Source organism: Podarcis filfolensis (assembly GCF_964270895.1).
Source record: "Podarcis filfolensis genome assembly, chromosome: 14".
NCBI classification, from domain to species: Eukaryota; Metazoa; Chordata; class Lepidosauria; order Squamata; family Lacertidae; genus Podarcis; species Podarcis filfolensis.
In genome coordinates this window covers 29,362,144-29,379,832 of record NC_139616.1, presented here as the reverse complement: position 1 = coordinate 29,379,832, position 17,689 = coordinate 29,362,144, and the positions used below count along the sequence as shown (strand labels likewise).

Here is a 17,689-nt window from a genome sequence, read left to right as displayed (position 1 = left end):
GCAGTACCGGATCAGGCCAGCGATCGGTCCATCTTGTCCAACATCCTGTTTTCACAGGGACTATATAGATGCCCCAGGGGGAAGCAAGCAGGCCCAGAGCACAACAGCAGCAAGACCCCGCTCCCCTGCATTCTGCAGCAACTGGTGTTTAGAAGCATTCTGCCTCCAACAGTGGTTGGAGAATCCATCCCGATTTGCTTGCAGGGTGTTTGCCTATCTTCCCATTCCTCATTTGTTCATCCTGCACTTTGCAATGCGTTTCCCTAACAACTCCCAAACTGCAAAAAGTCTTTGTTTTTTCAGTGTGGATTTGTCAACCAGGCTGTCTAATTAACTTAAATAGCACAATCCTACATCTCTCCCCAGAATGTGCTTGAATCTCTCCTGAAAAATAGTGAGTCTGGAGGACAATCTCTCTCTCTCTCTCTCTCTCTCTCTCTCTCTCTCTCTCTCTCACACACACACACACACACACACACACACACAAACACACACACACATTTGCTGTTTCTTGTCCCAGAGTAAGAGCCCAAATGAATCCATAATGGGATATTGACTCTATTTCTATAAGAGCATCTAGCTTGGGTGGCTACCAGTTTGGGAATAGAACAAAATGGGACAACCCCCAAAAAACAGGGTAGCGGTTTTTTAATATTTGGGTGGGTGATATCCACAAGTTATCTATCATTAGACTAGTTTGAAAACTAAAATAAAACGAAAAAGCCCAAACCAAAAGCAACATAGCTTGACAAGGACCTATCTCCTCAGGGACTTAAATATTCCATAGGGTAGCCCTCAACAACCTGATGCCCTCCAGAAGTTTTGGATTACAACTCCCATTAGCCCCAGCACTGAATTTTCATTCAGTTTGTTTCTTTAAGTTCATTTTCAAATGAAATGTTTTCTTTTTACCTCTCTCTATATGTACTGTATGTCACTAATTAGAAACGAAAAGAATCATTTAAGAATAGCAAAAAAGATAGCTCATACTACTAATGGACTCATTAGACATTTAGACCAGTCATATTTTTTTGACATGGTCATGTTTAAATAAATAGGTGAACAAACAAGATCCCCGCAAAAGCAGTATATAAATAATCTTATATAAAATAAAAACTTTTTCTTTAATGTCCTTTTTTCTAGCCAACATCAGAATAGGAACCTTGAAAAGATATCCCAAAATCAGCCCCCATGTCTATTTAGCACAAACACTGGCATACAGAGGACCACTTCTTTAAAAAAATACTTTATTATTACCATCATCTTTGTCATCCACATTACAGAAGCAATCTGTTCTGTACAAAAAAAAAAAAAAAAAACCCAAACAGCAATGCAACTTGGAGATCCCCAACCAAACCAGATCCACCAGCGACCAAGATCACGCCTTCTGGGAGAGGCAACAGCTGTCAGTCACCAGAGCAATACCAGAGCAGCAGAATCCACAGCAGGGGGAGAGAAGTGGGGACCTTTTATCCAGAAGGCAGCCTGAGACATGAATTTAGGAGAAATGAGTGAGGTGAGCAGCCCAAACAGGGTGAGTGATCAAGCAGGTGGAATTGATATAGAGGCAGAAGAAGCATCAGGCAGAAAGCACAAAAGGAGAGGCGCTGATTTTCAGATATTGTAGGAACAAGGAAGTTTCACCAGCTGATTCTCTGCCTCTGAATGGAAGGAGGAAGTTGGGGGAGGGATAGAACTTTTCAGAAATCTTCAAATCAAAACAAACTCAACTCCAGGGAGGCTCCAGAGCAACAGCAGGGGGCGTTCAAGATGCATCCATCACAACTGGTCCAAGACGAGCAGGTGCCAAAGACCCACCAGCATTTCAGATTAAAAAAACAGGCAGCTTTTGGCTGTTTGTTCTACTGCGCTGAGAACCTGGAACCAGGCCAAGAGCCGGACATTTTTTAAAAGCCACATTCATATGAAACCCAAGCCAGCTTGCTTTGTTCCAAAGCAGCCTGTTCGGAAGCTCTGCTGCCTGGCCATGACTAGCAAAGGATGCAGGGATGCAATGGCATGGAGGCTCACTTTGGGGGGCCCAGAAAGAAAGGTTTCCTGCCTGCAACAGGTCAGGTCTTTTCACAGACCCACCAGAGAACCTCCAATGTTTCCTTTTGGCTGCAAAAGTAGGCAAGACTCCTTCCTGCCCCCTAGCACATCCTCCTTCCAATCTGGGGAGCTCCAGATGTTTTGAACTACGAATCCCACCAGCCCCAGCCAGAAGGTTAGGGAGGTTGTGGTCCAACAACATCAGGTTGGGAGAGTCTGCCTTAGAGGTCATGGAGGCGAAGGGATGAGTTTCTGCAGGGACTCTTTGCAAAAGGTTGGGCCGTGGCTTAGCCATACTTAGAGCTGGCCCACTGAAATCATTTAAGCTGGTGATAACTCAAATCCCATTGATCTCAACGGCTCTGTTCTATATGGGGCTAAGGATCCAGCCCAATAACAGCTGTTGTGGTAAACAGAGGGATTTCCTCTCATGCTGACAGAGAGAGAAAGAGAGATAGAGAGGAAGGGAGGAAGGGAGTTCACAGCTAATGATGATGTTCCTAACTTTTGCTGACTTGGGATTGTGTTATTTAGGCTAGATGTTGGCAACTGACACCTCCAAGACTAACCTGCCTACTCTCACTACTGCACCATACTACCAGTGTGAAGTCAACCATGAGGCTGAAGGGATCAATGGAAGGAGAAGAAGCCACATCAGCAGACTTGGGGGAGGGGGCATATGAAGGATGACTGATGCTTTGGCTCACCCCCCCCCTTCAGGACTGCCTCTTCAAACAGGCATTTTGGTAAAGTTTGCCCCCCAATGTCACCCACTCCCCCCGGAGAAAGAACTCCACTATCCTGGTTGGAGCTGCTCCAAATGCTTCCTTTTGATTCCACGTCCCCCCCAGTGGAAATAGGAGATTTGCAAGGTGGATGAAGAATTCCTGATGCAAATATGGCAGCCAATGTGGAGGCATCAGGATGTCGTTGAAGACTCCAAATCCCTCCATCCTCAACTCCTGGGACTTATGGAGAGAGTCCAACCACATCTGAAGGGCACCACTATGTTGGCTATCCAAGATCTGGTGATTTCCATGGGGCAGCATTGCAGGGGGTTAGTCATTCCAGGAGGGAGGAGAGCTGAAGGTGGAAGGATGGCTAAGCGAGCATTTAAAAGGAAGGAAAAGAAAGTGAGGCAGGGGCTGTTGAGCAAGCGGCCAGCAGCCTACTGCCAACCCCTAACACGTACCCCCTGAGATTGAGATGTCATGACATGGCATAGTGACATTCCCAGGGGAAGGGGGCAGTGTGGTGTAAAACAGCAGCCACCGGGCCTCTGGCAGAACTTAAAGCAGCAGGAATTAAAAAGAAGAAGGAAAGTGTCATTTTGCATAGGGAGGGGAGACCACATCACTGTCTACCACTTACAGCATGAAAAGTAAAAAGAAGAGGGGGGAAATGGGGAAGCCGCTGCCCCCACTGCTTTTCCCAGTGGGGTGGGGGGCGTTTTGGCTCAGCCCTAATTCCATCTTCCAAGGGGGTGGGAGAAGGAAGCCTGGTGGAGACTGGCTGTAAAGAGCCTCCAAACTCTGCCCACTGAGCCTCTGCTTTGATGGCCGAAGGGCAAGGCACAAGACTCCTCTCCTCTGGCCTGCGCACTCCTTCCAAGTTAAAAGACAACACAACAGTGGAGCAACTGAATTGGACACCCACTTCTGGGCTGGCGATGGGGTGGGGGCGCCCCGCTACAGGGTCTTGGGCCGGGCGTTGAGGCGGATGACTTCCCTGAAGTCCCGGACAAACTCGCGCAACCGGTCCAGGTAGGGGTTGACGTTCTCCTCCATCCATTCCTCCACCGTGTCTGGGAAGTAGATGCTCTCCATGCGGGAGCGGAAGCTCTGGACGAAGTTCTCCCAGTCCTCGTGGACTCTGGGGTGGGGCGAAAGAGCCCGAGAGTCAGGAAGGAAGGTGGCGTGGAATGCCCCCCCCCCGGAACATGTGGCACAACGCTCAAAGGCTTGGCAAGGGAAAGGCACCGGGATCAACTCCCAGCTGGCCTCTCCAGTTAAGGATTTCCAATACCAGGAAGAGTGTGGATGGGGAGGTACCCCCTCCCCAGACGCCATGGATAGATGCTGCTGCCCCCCAGACAAAGGAGAGGGCTGAGCTAGATGGGCAAATGGGTCATCTTCACATGTTCAGTCCACTCAGAGTCTAAATGGCAGGCATCTGTGTATGAGAGAGCTTCTTTGACTGATACGTTAACTCTCCATTGCTTGAGACTTTCTAGGCTATATCCCTGTATTAATACAGATCATCAAAAAGCAATTCAGAATTGATTGCTTTGGCTCTGGGTAGCATTGCTTTTACAGAGTTAAGGCTTAGTGCTCTTCCTTCTGCCTTTCTGGATAGCCACTAGGGCTGGGTGAGAGATATATATATCCTGGCAATATATAGTGAATCATGATGTATGTGTGTGCTGTACAAAAATCACAATCTGGGAAAGACCGTGAAGCCAGCCAATGCTTCTACATAGTTCCATCCTTATTTCAGACATTGTTATATATCAATATATTGTGATATTTAGCTGGTGGTATATCACAAAGTTGAAAACCTATCGCCCAGCCCTAATGGCCATGGTAAGAAACTACCTTTGGAGCAGCATTTATGTGTGTTTTATGTAAAATGACTACAGAAGACAATGCTCAGTGCATTATCTAGCATCCTCTATATAAAGATTATTGTGAAAAATTACGAAGTTCAGCTGCAAAAAAACAGCTGAAAAAAACAGCTTTTGCCAAACATCTGCCCTCTCGAAGATTTGGACCAGCATCCAAACCACCTGCACCAGTTGGGGCTGATGGGAGTTGTAGTCAAAGACATTTGGAGGGCACCAGGTTGGCAAAGGCTGACCTAGAATGCAATGTCCCTTCCTGTCTGTTTGCAATGGCAAATGACCATGTACTCATAAAACACACACAACTTCCCCGGCGGGTACTCAATAGTTAGGAATGGCAAAGGAATTTGATTCAGTTCACATAAAAAGGTGACTCTACCTAATTCTCACTTCCTGTAACTCTATGCGGACAGAAGCATGACCATCCTTTGCAATGTTTGCTTCTCTGAATTTAGCAATGTCAAGTAACATGTACAAAAGTCAAGTAACATGTACAAAAATGTGCATGTAATAACTAGGGCGAAGTGTGCATAAAAAGGCATAGAATTACTGAAAATAACATACAAAAATGTATTAAGTGTATTTTAGATGAAATTTGCACTGAAACACTGGTGGATTTTCATGGGGACATTAAAAGAAAAAGAATTTGTGAACTGATGTGGAAACTGGACCTAGATAAATGAGAAACTGAGAGAAACTGTGATTGACAGATTTGCCTGTTTCTAGTCAAGAGACGTCTCAGTTTATATAGTGTGATGGCTAGTGTTGGACTAGGACCTGGAAGAGACCAGGGTTCAAATCTACACTCAGCCATGAGGCCTTCTAAGTGACCTTCGGACTGTCACTCACTCTCAGCCTAACCTATCTCACAGGTTTGTTGTGAGGACTAAAATGGGGAGGCAGGGAAAGCAGGTATGCCACCCTGAGCTCCTTGGAGGAAAAGGGAGGATATAAATGCAGTAAGTAAGTAAATAAATAAATAAATAAATATAGGACTGAGCCCCCACCCCCTTGCCTTCCCACCCCACCCCTCAATCACTTGCGGGGTGTGTGTGTGCTCACTCACTTGAGAACTTTGCTACCGAAGCTCTCCAGGTTCCGAGGGTTTCCAAACTGGTGCTTCCGATGGTAAGGACTGAACCATCCCTTGACAGAGCTGTCGTGCACAGGGAGAGAAGAAAGAGAAACCCCATTAAGTAGTCAAACGAAGACAGACCAGGCAATTGCATCAAAACACCAAAGCTACGATAGCTCAGTTGGCTAGAGAGTGGTGCCAATAATGCCAAAGCTATAGTTTCGATCCCCATAAGGAACAGCTGCATATTCCAACGTTGCAGGGAGTTGGACTAGATTATCCTCAAGGTCCCGTCCAACTGTATGATTCTATGACTCAGGCAATGAAACTTCCATGACTCCTGACTCAGCAGCATCAATAGTGGGGGACAATGTAAAAATGCATCTTTTAAACAGCAGCCAAAATTCCCTTTTTACCTGTCCAACTTAGTTTATCCCCGTATGAGGAGGGGAGTGTTTTCAAGATGGCGGATGTCTTTACCTAACACTATTTCTTCTGGGGGTGAGAAATGTGGGTTGCTGATGCATTAAGGCTAAAAGCAAAACAGGGGAAGTGCCACAGCTTAGCAGGAGAGCAACTGCCAACAGTACTGAGCTAGACTGACCAATTGGTCAGACTAAGGCAGTTTCCTTGTCAAATTTTCTGCAGTCCCTGGAAGCAGAATTAAAACAGTGGGTCCACGTGGCTGTTGAGGTGCTTCCAGACAAAGGGCTCAGCAAAGGGGGGGGGGACGAAGGCCAAAATTTGACACACACACACGCAGTCTTTGTACTGCCTTCCCAAAGGTATGCAAGATGCTGGGCTTTGGGAAGTAGGCACGAAGCTCTGACAACATCCTAAAGTTCTCCCCACCTACTTCCCAAATCTGGGAAAGCACTAAATAGGCTTTGTGAATGTGCCTCACCTACCAGCTTTGGGAAGGCACCGTGAGGGTTGGGGTGGTGGTCAAATGTTGCTGAGAGCCACCAAAAAGGCTTCAAGGGCCACATGCGGCCCTTGAGAGCCAGTGTGGTGTAGTGGTTAAGAGCGGTAGTCTCGTAATCTGGGGAACCGGGTTCGCGTCTCCGCTCCTCCACATGCAGCTGCTGGGTGACCTTGGGCCAGTCACTCTTCTCTGAAGTCTCTCAGCCCCACTCACCTCACAAAGTGTTTGTTGTGGGGGAGGAAGGGAAAGGAGAATGTTGGCCGCTTTGAGACTCCTTAAAGGGAGTGAAAGGCAGGATATCAAATCCAAACTCTTCTTCTTCTTCTTGAGACACACATTGGACCACCTTGGTCTGCACTTAAGGGTATACACCACTTTTTTTTGGGGGGGTGTACATCTCTCTATGATCTGCTCACAAAGATCACAAAGAGGGCAAGACACAGTGTTGCAACACCCCCCTTTTGACACACACACCCCTCTCTTGACAGGTGCTTCTCACCACCATTTTAGCACCCTCCGTGTGTGTGTGTGTGTGTGTGTGTGGCTACTGACTTGGAGTCTGCACACATGCGTTAGTTGTGCTATTCCACCGAAGTGATATTGTACAGCTCCCAAAACAATGTCTATCCATTTATCTTAGCCAGTTGCCTTATCCGGTTTGTTTTGCTGACCTATATTCTAAAGGAGGTTGAGTTTGAAGCTTTGCATCTTTGAACCTGAATACTGCACTGCTACCCTCTTCTCACCTTTGGGGATGCTTGATTTACGACTCTTCCCTGAACTTTTATCCTGATCTTTGTTGCCCAGCTTTTCCTGCAGCTTAGTGGCTCAACTTAAAATTTCCTGTTGTTCTCTGGCTGGAAGGCTAGCAAAACAGTTTCAGATCATCTTCTGTTGATTCTGGCCAATGTCTAAAGAAGGCCTGCAATCCAGGGCAAGAAGGGTCTCAGCCTGCCTTGCATATAAACATTCCCGGGGATCGGACTGCCAGTCCGGACTTTTAATTGTCAGTTTCAGAACTAGAATGTTATTACATTGTAATTGTGCTATTTATATGTATAAATAGGTATGACTTAAAAAGCAAAGCAAACAGCAGTGTGTGAAGGCTGAGACAGCTTGTTCCAGGAAAGGAAGCTAACTGATTGTTTTAAAGGTTTTGTTTGCTTCCTTTTATATTTAGAACAGGAGCTCTGGGTAACACAGGCTCTGCTTCCTCTCTTCCCTCAACCCAGCAGGGTATTCCACAGCTCCTGCTGTGTCCTACACACCCTAAAATTGCATCCAGAGGATTAAATCATAGAATTATAGAACTGCATAATTGGAAGGGACCTCAAGGGGCATCTAGTCCAACTCTTTGCAATGCAGGACTCCTAGCTCCAGAATCCCTGACAGATGACCATCCAACCACTGTCAAAACAGCTCTTACAGTCAAAAAGCGCTTGCTATTGTTTAGTTGGCATCTCCTTTCTTGCCATTTAAATCCACTGGTTCAGGTCCTACCCTCCAGAGCAGCAGAAAGCAAGCTTATAATAATAATAATTTATTATTTATACCCCGCCCATCTGGCTGGGTTTCCCCAGCCACTCTGGGTGGCTTCCAACAAAGTATTAAAACACAGTAATCTGTTAATCATTAAAAGCTTCCCTAAAGAGGGCTGCCTTCAGATGTCTTCTAAAAGTCTGGTAGTTGTTCTCCTCTTTGACATCTGATGGGAGGACGTTCCACAGGGCAGGCACCACTACCGAGATGGCCCGGTTCCCTGTAACTTGGCTTCTCGCAGTGAGGGAACCACCAGAAGGCCCTTGGAGTTGGACCTCAGTGTCCGGGCAGAATGATGGGGGTGGAGATGCTCCTTCAGGTATACTGGACCGAGGCTGTTTAGGGCTTTAAAGGTCAGCACCAACACTTTGAATTGTGCTCGGAAACGTACTGGGAGCCAACGCTCCATCTTCCATGGGACTGCCCTTTAGATATCTGAAGATGGCTGTGATATCACCTCTCGGTCTTCTCTCCTCCTGGCAAAATATCCCCAATTCCCTCAACTGTTCCACATAAACAAGGCTTGGCTTCCAGACCCTTGAGCGTCTCGGTTGCCCTTCTCTGCAGACAGTTCCTGCTTGTCAATATCCTTCTTAAACTGTGGTGCCCAGAACTGGGGTCTGACCAAGGCAGAATAGAGTGGGACTTACTTTCCTTATCTGCAGCTCTTTTTATTTAAGAGGCCATGCAGGTATGCAGCAGCCATAAGGGAAAGTAATTAATTAGGGCGAGCCTTAAAATTAAGGCTAAAAACAGTTAAGAATGTAAGATGCCTGTTCAACGTTCCCATATTTCTTCTAATACATCACAGAATTGTTGGAGAGGTTGTGGGAACAAAGGGACTCCCCCCTCCCCATCTATGGTGTGAATACCCTTGCTTCATTCCACAATGGAACTTATCAGGAGATATCAAAGGTTATTTAAAAACACATTCAAATCTCCCTCCATTTATCCCTAACGAAATAGGTGAACTACAAAGACATTTTGCCAAAAGGATCTTTTGACATGGATGCTGGCAGCTGCCAGGAACTCTACAGCACAACAGTGGAAATCATTTTTAAAACCTATCTCATTAAGAGTACAAAAATATATTGAATTTAGTTATTGCAGAAGAAATGCCACATAAGTTCTGGGTCTCTAAGGGACAGGAAGATCCTGATCACTTCTATTCCATACGGTGGGTTTTATTTCATATAGTTAAGTTTCAGGGTTACAGGTTTCTCTTCCCCACACTGTCTAAAGATATACGACTGCCGTTATTTTAGACTGGGTGTTATTATTTAACACGTTTCAAATGCCCTGCCTTTAGCTGGAGTTATTATGGATTTTTTGTTCTTGTTTACTTGTCTCTGTGTTTACATAGTAATTTGAAAACTAATAAAAATTACTTTTTTAAAAATAATAATGTTAAGAATAGTCCTGCTGGATGAAGTGCCGGCTCATTTAGCCCCAGGGGCCAGTGTGGTGTAGTGGTTAAGAGCGGTAGTCATGTAATCTGGGGAACCGGGTTCGCGTCTCCGCTCCTCCACATGCAGCTGCTGGGTGACCTTGGGCCAGTCACACTTCTTTGAAGTCTCCCAGCCCCACTCACCTCACAGAGTGTTTGTTGTGGGGGAGGAAGGGAAAGGAGATTGTTAGCTGCTTTGAGACTCCTGAAGGGGAGTGAAAGGCGGGATATCAAATCCAAACTCTTCTTCTTCTTCTTCTTCTCTTTGGGGAAACCCACAAGCAAGTCCTGAGCACAGCAGCCCTCTCCCCTCCTGCAATTCCTGGTACCTGGTATTGTGAAGCATCCTGTCTCCACTAGTGGAGGTAGAATACAGCCATTGTGGCTAGTAGCCACAGATAGCTTTATCCCCCATGAGCACACACTTCTGTGATTTTGAGCAAATGTTGTGTTCTTCCGTTCTCCCCATTTTCCAACTGCCTTCTCCTGCTGTCAGCTCCCTCCGCATCCTGCTTCAGTAAACAAGAATCCTGGACAGCAGACAGATTTCCTAGTTTTTGTTGTCAACTCGGGAGCACCAATGAGCATCCACCTCGTTTGTAAGGCGGGATGGAACACAGGTTGGCTATGGGACAATTCTGAAAAGGTCGTTTGTGAAGGTAAGGAATACTATATCGTGTCATCCCAAAAGGTTTTCTGTCCCCAAACTACTTGCAACACAGGCGCTGCTACCCCCCCCCACACTTTCCATTTAGACCAGCACCCTTGGGGGGGGGGCAAATTTAAGGGGAAAGCTGCCTTGCATCACAGCCTCCCTGTACATTTAAAGTGCTTGGTTTCTTCCAATGAATCTTGGGAACTGTAGTTTCATAAGGGTGCTGTGAAGGGTATAGTTCCCAGGATTCTTTGGTGGAAAGTCCTATGCTTTACATATGCTTTCCACCACCTAAACATTATTTTCTTTGTTTAAGCAAAGTGATCCTGGCAAAAGTTACATGTGTCTTAATCCATTTTTAGATTATTGTTGCTTGTTGTTGGTTTCAATGCTTTTTAAAGACCTGCTTTTTAGACTGTCATTCATTGATTATTTTTCTTTTATGTAAGCTATTTTGAAGCTTTATTATAATCAAGCGGCATGTAGATTTTGTTAAATAGATACATTTAGATTTATTTATTATTTTATGGTGGTGGAAGGAACCTTGGTTTCATCCTGACATGCACACACACAGCTGCAGAGCCTCCCTGCCACCATTCCAGATGTCCTTACCTCTCTTCTTCCAGGACTTTGATGACGGAGTCTCTTAGCTGGCCTGTGACCTGTTCCACCATACGGTAGATATCAGAACCTGGAAATGCCCCGTTGCCATCACTAATGAAAAACACAGGAAGGGCGGGGGGGGGGGAGAGAAATGTTGAAGCACCACAGATGCTGAGTTAGATGTGTACAAATGGCTGCCAGCTCGCCCCCAGCTAAATCTCTACGTGCTTGCTCACATATGAACATTAGAAGAGACTGCTGGAGCAAACCAGTCGCCCATCCAGTCCAACATCCTGTTCTCATCGTGGCCAATCAGATGCTTCAGTGGGAAACCAGCAAGCAGGATTCAAGCACAGGAGCATTCTCCCCTCCTCTGGTTTCCAGCAAATTGTATTCATAAGCATTGCTGCCTTCAAATGTGGAGGCAGAGTATAGCAATCTTGGCTGCTAGCCATTAATAGTCTCTGCCTGCATGAATTTGTCCAGTCCTCTTTTAAAGCTGTGCCAGATTTAGGAAATGATGATGATGAATAGTAAGACCTATATTTACTGTATATGGGTACCTCCGAAAAGCATCCATTTTAAAAGCAACTGTACCAAAATAAATTATTGTGAAAATGAGAAATATCTGGGGGGGGGGGCGGGGTTGGTCCCTGCTCAAAGAGCCATATTACCAAAGTCCACTCCTGTTTAAAGCCATCTAGGTTAACAGCCATCGCTGCCTCCTGTGGGAGTGAGTTCCACAGTTTAACTACATGCAGTGTGGAGAAGTCCTTCCTTTTACCTGGCCTGAATCTTCCAACGTTCAGCTTCACTGGCTATCCACAAGCAGCCCAGCGACTGCTTGGTACAAGAAACTCAACCACTCGAAAACTGCCCCCACCCTATCACCAGGTGACATCTCTGCCCCATTCAACCCCCTACACACCATATGCTCTTCTCCAACTGCATGTTCTCGAAGCCAAGCATGGACAGAACCTTCTTCTTGGTAGCTTCTGTAAATCCCCCTGTGGCAAGAGAATTTGGGGTGCAGGAGAGGGGATGTGTTAGTGGATATTTTGCCCAGCTGAGTTTCCATTGAAGCAAGTGCTTCCATGCAGAGCAACTTGGGGCTCTAAACTGGGTGGTGTGAATGGGAACTTTAAGCTGCTAGTCCTCTGTGACTTATGGGCAAGAAGGAAGACTACGCTGCTCCACTGCTGGTCCAAGACTAGCTGATTGGCGCTGAGATTAAAGGCAAAGGAAGGAGTGAGAGACACTTGATACATTGCAATCAAATCTTACACAGGGGTTTGGTGCCAAGGGTTCTGCATAGACACAAAAATAGTGAATACCCCAAATGTTGGAGCTGCCCACACAGCTAATAAGTGAGGGGAAAGAGAGAGAATCACCCATACTTCCAGAGCCTTGCCTAGCAAGCAAGGCAGAGAGCTTAAAAGCTCTTTTGTGCCAGGTACGTGGGTGGCGATGTGGGTTAAACCACAGAGCCTAGGACTTGCCGATCAGAAGGTCAGCGGTTCGAATCCCCGCGACGGGCAGAGCTCCCATTGCTCAGTCCCTGCTCCTAGCAGTTCGAAAGCACTTCAAAGTGCAAATAGATAAATAGGTACCGCTCTGGCGGGAAGGTAAACGGCGTTTCCGTGCGCTGCTCTGGTTCGCCAGAAGTGGCTTAGTCATGCTGGCCACATGACCCGGAAGCTGTACGCTGGCTTCCTCGGCCAATAAAGCGAGATGAGCGCCGCAACCCCAGAGTCGGCCACGACTGGACCTAATGGTTAGGGGTCCCTTTACCTTTACCTTTAACCCCAAGCAGACCTCATGCAAAAAGAGCTGTTAAGTTCTCTGCCTTGCTTGGGGGGCAAGGCCTGCTCGTGCACTGGCTCTGGAACGCCAGAGATGCTTGTGGAAGATCTCGCAGGAACTCAGATGACCCTGTGAGATCTCGCAAGAGCTGGCATGCTGACTGGGACTTAACCCCCTGCCCCCCGTTCCAAGGAAGGGAGAGAGCTGAAAAGCTCTTTCTGAGCCAAATAAACCCAACCCGTTGCTTAGATTTAGTCTGTGCAATCTGCCTTCAACCATGCGCGGTTGAAATCGCACAAGTTAAATGCGCATGAGATGCGACTGCAACACTTATACGCCACCCATAGTCCTGCCTTTCCTACAGACACCCCCTCCCGCTGCACAGCTCCCCAGCCAGGTCCCCTCACCATTCACCAAAGTCTGCAGACACACAGCCAGCGAAGGGATCCCCACAGGCAGGAGCTCACACAGAGCTGAATAGTGATCATACCTGCAAAGGGAGAGGAGAGAGGCCAGTCGATACCTTTTGGGTGGGAGCCCCCCATTATTTATCACCACGACCCTCCTGGTGCCACATTTCATTGGGAGTCCACAGAAAGCTCACAGAAACAACAGCCTCTATTTCCTTTGGTAGCTCAGGATTCTCTGAGACGGGTTGTAGTTCAGTGGTAGAGTACCTGCCTTGCATGCGGAAGGCCCCAGATGGAGTCCCTGACATCTCCAGGTAGGGCTGGGAAAGACCCCCACCTGGAAACCTGTTGCCAGTCAGTGTAGGCAATACCAAGCTAGAGGGACCAAGGGTCTGACTTGGTATAAGGCAACTTCCTGTGTTATTATTTAAGCCAGTCCTATATTCAGAACAATGTAGACTGGAATCCTACTGTATTTTAAAGGGAAGGACTATAGGGAAGTGGTAGAGCAACTGCTTTGAAAGCAGAAGTGGTGCTGACAATGGCGAAGTTGCAAGTTTGATCCCCTAAGGGCCCCTAAGGACTAGATTTGCAGGGGGTTGGACTAGATTATAATCATAGAGTCCCTTCCAGCTCTATGATTCTCTGAGAAAGCCATTCTATAAGAAGGTGCCAGATTCAATACCTGGAAACTCCCAGTAGGGCTGGAAGAGAAACCCTGAAGGTCTGGCTCAGTATGAAGCAGCTCCCTGTTGGAATAAACAACTTGCCTCTGAACATGAACAGAGTGCCTTCCCTTCCCCACTAAATAGTAATACATGGGCCCTGGATCTGGGGGATTAGAGTTATTAGTGAGGGGGGGTTGATTGTTAAACCACTTGGAATTGTAGTTCTGCGAGGGGAATTAGAGGGGTCTCCCATCAACTTTCAGCACCCTTAACAAACTACAGCTCCCAGAATCCTTTGGGGGAAGCCATGGCTGTTTGAAGTTATATCATAAAATCATAGAATCGCAGAACTGAATAACTGGAAGGGACCACAAGGGTCATCTAGTCCAACCCCCTGCAATGCAGGAATATTTTGCTCAACATGGGGCTCGAACCCACAACCCTGAGATTAAGAGTCTCATGCTCTACCAACAGAGCTTTAAATGTGTGCTGCAAATGTTGACCTATCAGGGTTCAAGGATGTATTCCAGCAAAGCAAAAGCACTCAAGGAGGGCCAGTGGAGGAAGACAGGTGAGAGAGAGGCTGTGTCCTACAGACAAGGTGTGGCCCAGGAAGAGTCAAGAGGGCCAGACACAGATGCCTGGAGGGCCAGAGGTCCCTCCCACCCCATGGCAGAGCTCCCTCCCTGGACTTGCCTTTGCCACCCGGTGAGGACGATGCCCTGGAACCGGATGGAGGGCGTCTTCGACATGGACTGGATGACCTTCAGCCACCTCAGGTGATTCTGCAGGTGGTTGTTTAAGGGTGTCCAAGCCTGGGCGGGGCCCGTTGTGCCCTTGAAGGCGCTGGCGAACCAGATGGTCTTGAAGCCACACTCTGCATACTTGGCAATGTATTTTCCTGGGAGACAGGGGAGAAGACAGATGAGGAAGGATCGCCCTGGATGCACAGAGGACATTGACAGGTTAGGTCTGCTGTGCCATCTTTCAGTGCAAGGGAAAGACTTACCTCCCTCCACCCCAGCCTTGATCACAAAATTGTAGGGTTAGAAGGGATCATGAGGGTCATCTGTTCCAAACGCCTGCGATGCAGGAATTCTTTGCCCAATGTAGGGCTCGAATAAGAGCCTGAGAATAAGAGTTTCATGCTCTACCAGCTGGGCTATTGATTGAGGGAGCTGATTTTGTTCTATTGCTAGCATGCTGCCATGGCTTTTATTTTTTTTGGGGGGGGGGGCGGTGTTTGTATGTTTATTCATTACATTTATATTCCACTTTTGCTCCTGGGAGCTCACAGTGGCATACAGACTTCTCCATTTTACAATTGTGTGAGGCAAGTTAGTGACCGGTCCAAGGTCACCCAGGGAGCTTCATGACAATGTGGGGATTTGAACCCTGGTCTCCCAGGTCCTTGTCCAACACTCTAACCACTACACCATGCTGACTCTCACATGTGATATATATGTATAAGAATTGTACATGTTCTACAAAAACATCCTGGTGTCTCCACTCCTTTATTTCCTGCCAATCTTTCCATACATGAAGTGATCGCCTTCCCCAAGATCAGCCCCAACCATCTGAAGTGAGATAGGTTGTGGCAGGGAGAGGGCCTTTTTGATGGTGGCTCCCTGGCTGTGAAATTCTCTTCCTGGGAAGGTTCGTCTAACACCTGGTTTCTTTACACCGCCTTTTAATTCTAAATTTATCTGCCAATTTCGCCAGTTTCTTTTGTTGCTTTCCCTCTTGTATTTTAATGTTCCATTTGTAAGCTGCCATGAAAACTTCTTTTTTTAAATAGAAAGGCAAGATATAGATTATTTAATAAAAATGAACAAATAACCCCCACAAACCTATTTGCTGCGTATCAAAGTCCGGGGCATAAAACCACAATACAGGAGAAGCGTGTTTGGCAATGCCAGAGTCTGAAAAGATTTAAATCGACAAACAAAATGAGAAGGTGGAGAGGAGGTGCTGCTGCTCCCACCCTAGATTCAACAACCTCAGCAACAAGACATTAAGGACTAGAGCCTTGCAGCCAAAGATTTGGCTGGCTCTTTCACATCAGCTTATGAACTTCCTTCTTCCACAGCTTTGTGGCCCCAGGACACATGTACATCTCTTCTCTGCCCACTCTCTCTTCCTGTCTCCCTTCTCTCCCCTCTATCCTGCTGCTCTTCACTGCTGTCCTCAGACCCACAGCCCTAATTTCCTAAGCCTAGTCCCTTGTGCCCAGACTTCTACTGCAGGAATGTTGAAGGACTCAAAACTCCCATAATCCTTGACCAGTAGTCATGCTGGCTGGGGCTGATGGGAGCTGTAGTCCAGAAAGGCCTAGATGGTTCACACATAATGCCAAACCACAGTTCAAGCAAACCAAGGTTTGTGTCCCACAGGAAACTAAGGTTTATTGGCAGTAAACAAACCATAGTTAAGCTGCTGGGCAGGATTCATATGTGGTGTTAAGCCACGGTTTAATAAGCCAAGTTTTATTAACAACTTAGAACTGGGCTAATAAACAAATGAAATAAAGGCATCTCAGCTGATCGCTGCTAGAGACACAACCACCATCACAAAAAACCATTGTGTATCCAGTTGTAGGTTTTAAATAGAAGATTTTTCTGTTCCAAGGTAATATCTAAGCATCCATTATGGGTCTATAATGGCAAGTTACCACTTGGTTCTTTGCTGTGCTGTCACGCAATGAAATCTTTAGAAAATAAAATAAAAATCCTGCTCCTCTTCCCAAAGAAGCCCAGGGTGGCAAAGTCTGGAGTAACCAGACAAGACTCTGAAAGCATCACGGACCTTGAATGGCTGCCATGTCAACCTTCCGCAGCATATCATCCCAGAGGAGGGTATGCAGACCCCACTGGCCAGTGATGAAGCTGACCACCTCCCGGATGTGGTTCAGGTACATCTTGCCCATGTTGCCGGCGTTGCGACTCATCCAGTTCTTGGAGTCCATCCCTTCCCCTAGATGGAAGACCTGGAGGGACAAAAGGAGGGCAGGTGGTAACGGAAGGTGCAGGAGGAGCCAGGTACGAACGTCAGGGCCAAGGCTGGTACCAGGAGGAACCTGGCAGGCTCACAACTCAAGAGCCTGCCTGGCACGCTGGCAAGGAAGGGGGGCATTTACTGGGAGCAATAATAGAATCATAAGAGTCGGAAGGGACCCCAGGGGTCATCTAGTCCAATCCCCTGCTGTTCTGGAATTGCTGCTTAATCATCATCATCATTTATTATTTATACCCAACCCATCTGGCTGGGCTTCCCCAGCCACTCTGGGCGGCTTCCAACCAAATATTAAAATACAGTAATACATCAAACATTAAAAGCTTCCCTAAACAGGGCTGCCTTCAGATGTCTTCTAAAAGTTTGGTAGTTGTTGTTCTCTTTGACATCTGGTGGGAGGGCTTTCCACAGGGTGGGCGCTACTACCAAGAAAGCCCTCTGCCTGGCTCCCTGTAACTTGACCTCTCGCAGTGAGGGAACCACCAAAAGGCCCTCGGCGCTTGTTATGTACTGAGTTGAATAGGATCCAAACTGCAGCAGTCTGATTGGTCCTAGGACAATAGGATTCAGAATGCAGCAGTCTGATTGGTCCTAGAACAATGCAGCAGTATGATTGGTTGGCAGGAACCACCCAATCATGCTCCAGATAGAAGTGAATCCACAACCTGATTGGCTTACAGTAGAATTCCGGAATTAGCCAATCGTGTGCAGCCCATTGTGTAAATAATGTATATAAAGCAGATGCTTTGAGGGGACTTTCATTCATTCCTCCTCACCACTATGAGCTGAATAAAGAGCATGAAATCACTTTGCGACTCTGAGTATATTTCAGCGCTGGACCTCAGTGTCCGGGTAGAATGATGGGGGTGGAGACGCTCCT

General features: G+C 47.0%; 1 protein-coding gene across 11 annotated transcripts in view; it reads right to left on the bottom strand.

The window, feature by feature from the left end:
• Positions 1-1,230: 1,230 nt before the first annotated feature.
• Positions 1,231-17,689, bottom strand: part of LOC310748805 (hexosaminidase D-like) — a 42,280-nt gene continuing 25,821 nt past the window's right edge. For 9 of the 11 annotated variants that reach the window (XM_083584708.1, XM_083584709.1, XM_083584710.1 and 6 more), the window contains 8 exons: positions 16,603-16,783; positions 15,648-15,719; positions 14,494-14,698; positions 13,127-13,209; positions 11,845-11,923; positions 10,926-11,027; positions 5,739-5,828; positions 1,231-3,924 (listed from right to left, as the gene is read on the bottom strand). In XM_083584708.1, coding sequence (XP_083440834.1) covers positions 3,741-3,924; positions 5,739-5,828; positions 10,926-11,027; positions 11,845-11,923; positions 13,127-13,209; positions 14,494-14,698; positions 15,648-15,719; positions 16,603-16,783 — 996 coding nt within the window. In that variant the 3' untranslated portion in view covers positions 1,231-3,740. The remainder of the gene's footprint in view (positions 3,925-5,738; positions 5,829-10,925; positions 11,028-11,844; positions 11,924-13,126; positions 13,210-14,493; positions 14,699-15,647; positions 15,720-16,602; positions 16,784-17,689) is intronic. The other 2 variants (XM_083584707.1, XR_014541370.1) reach the window with 2 other exon arrangements.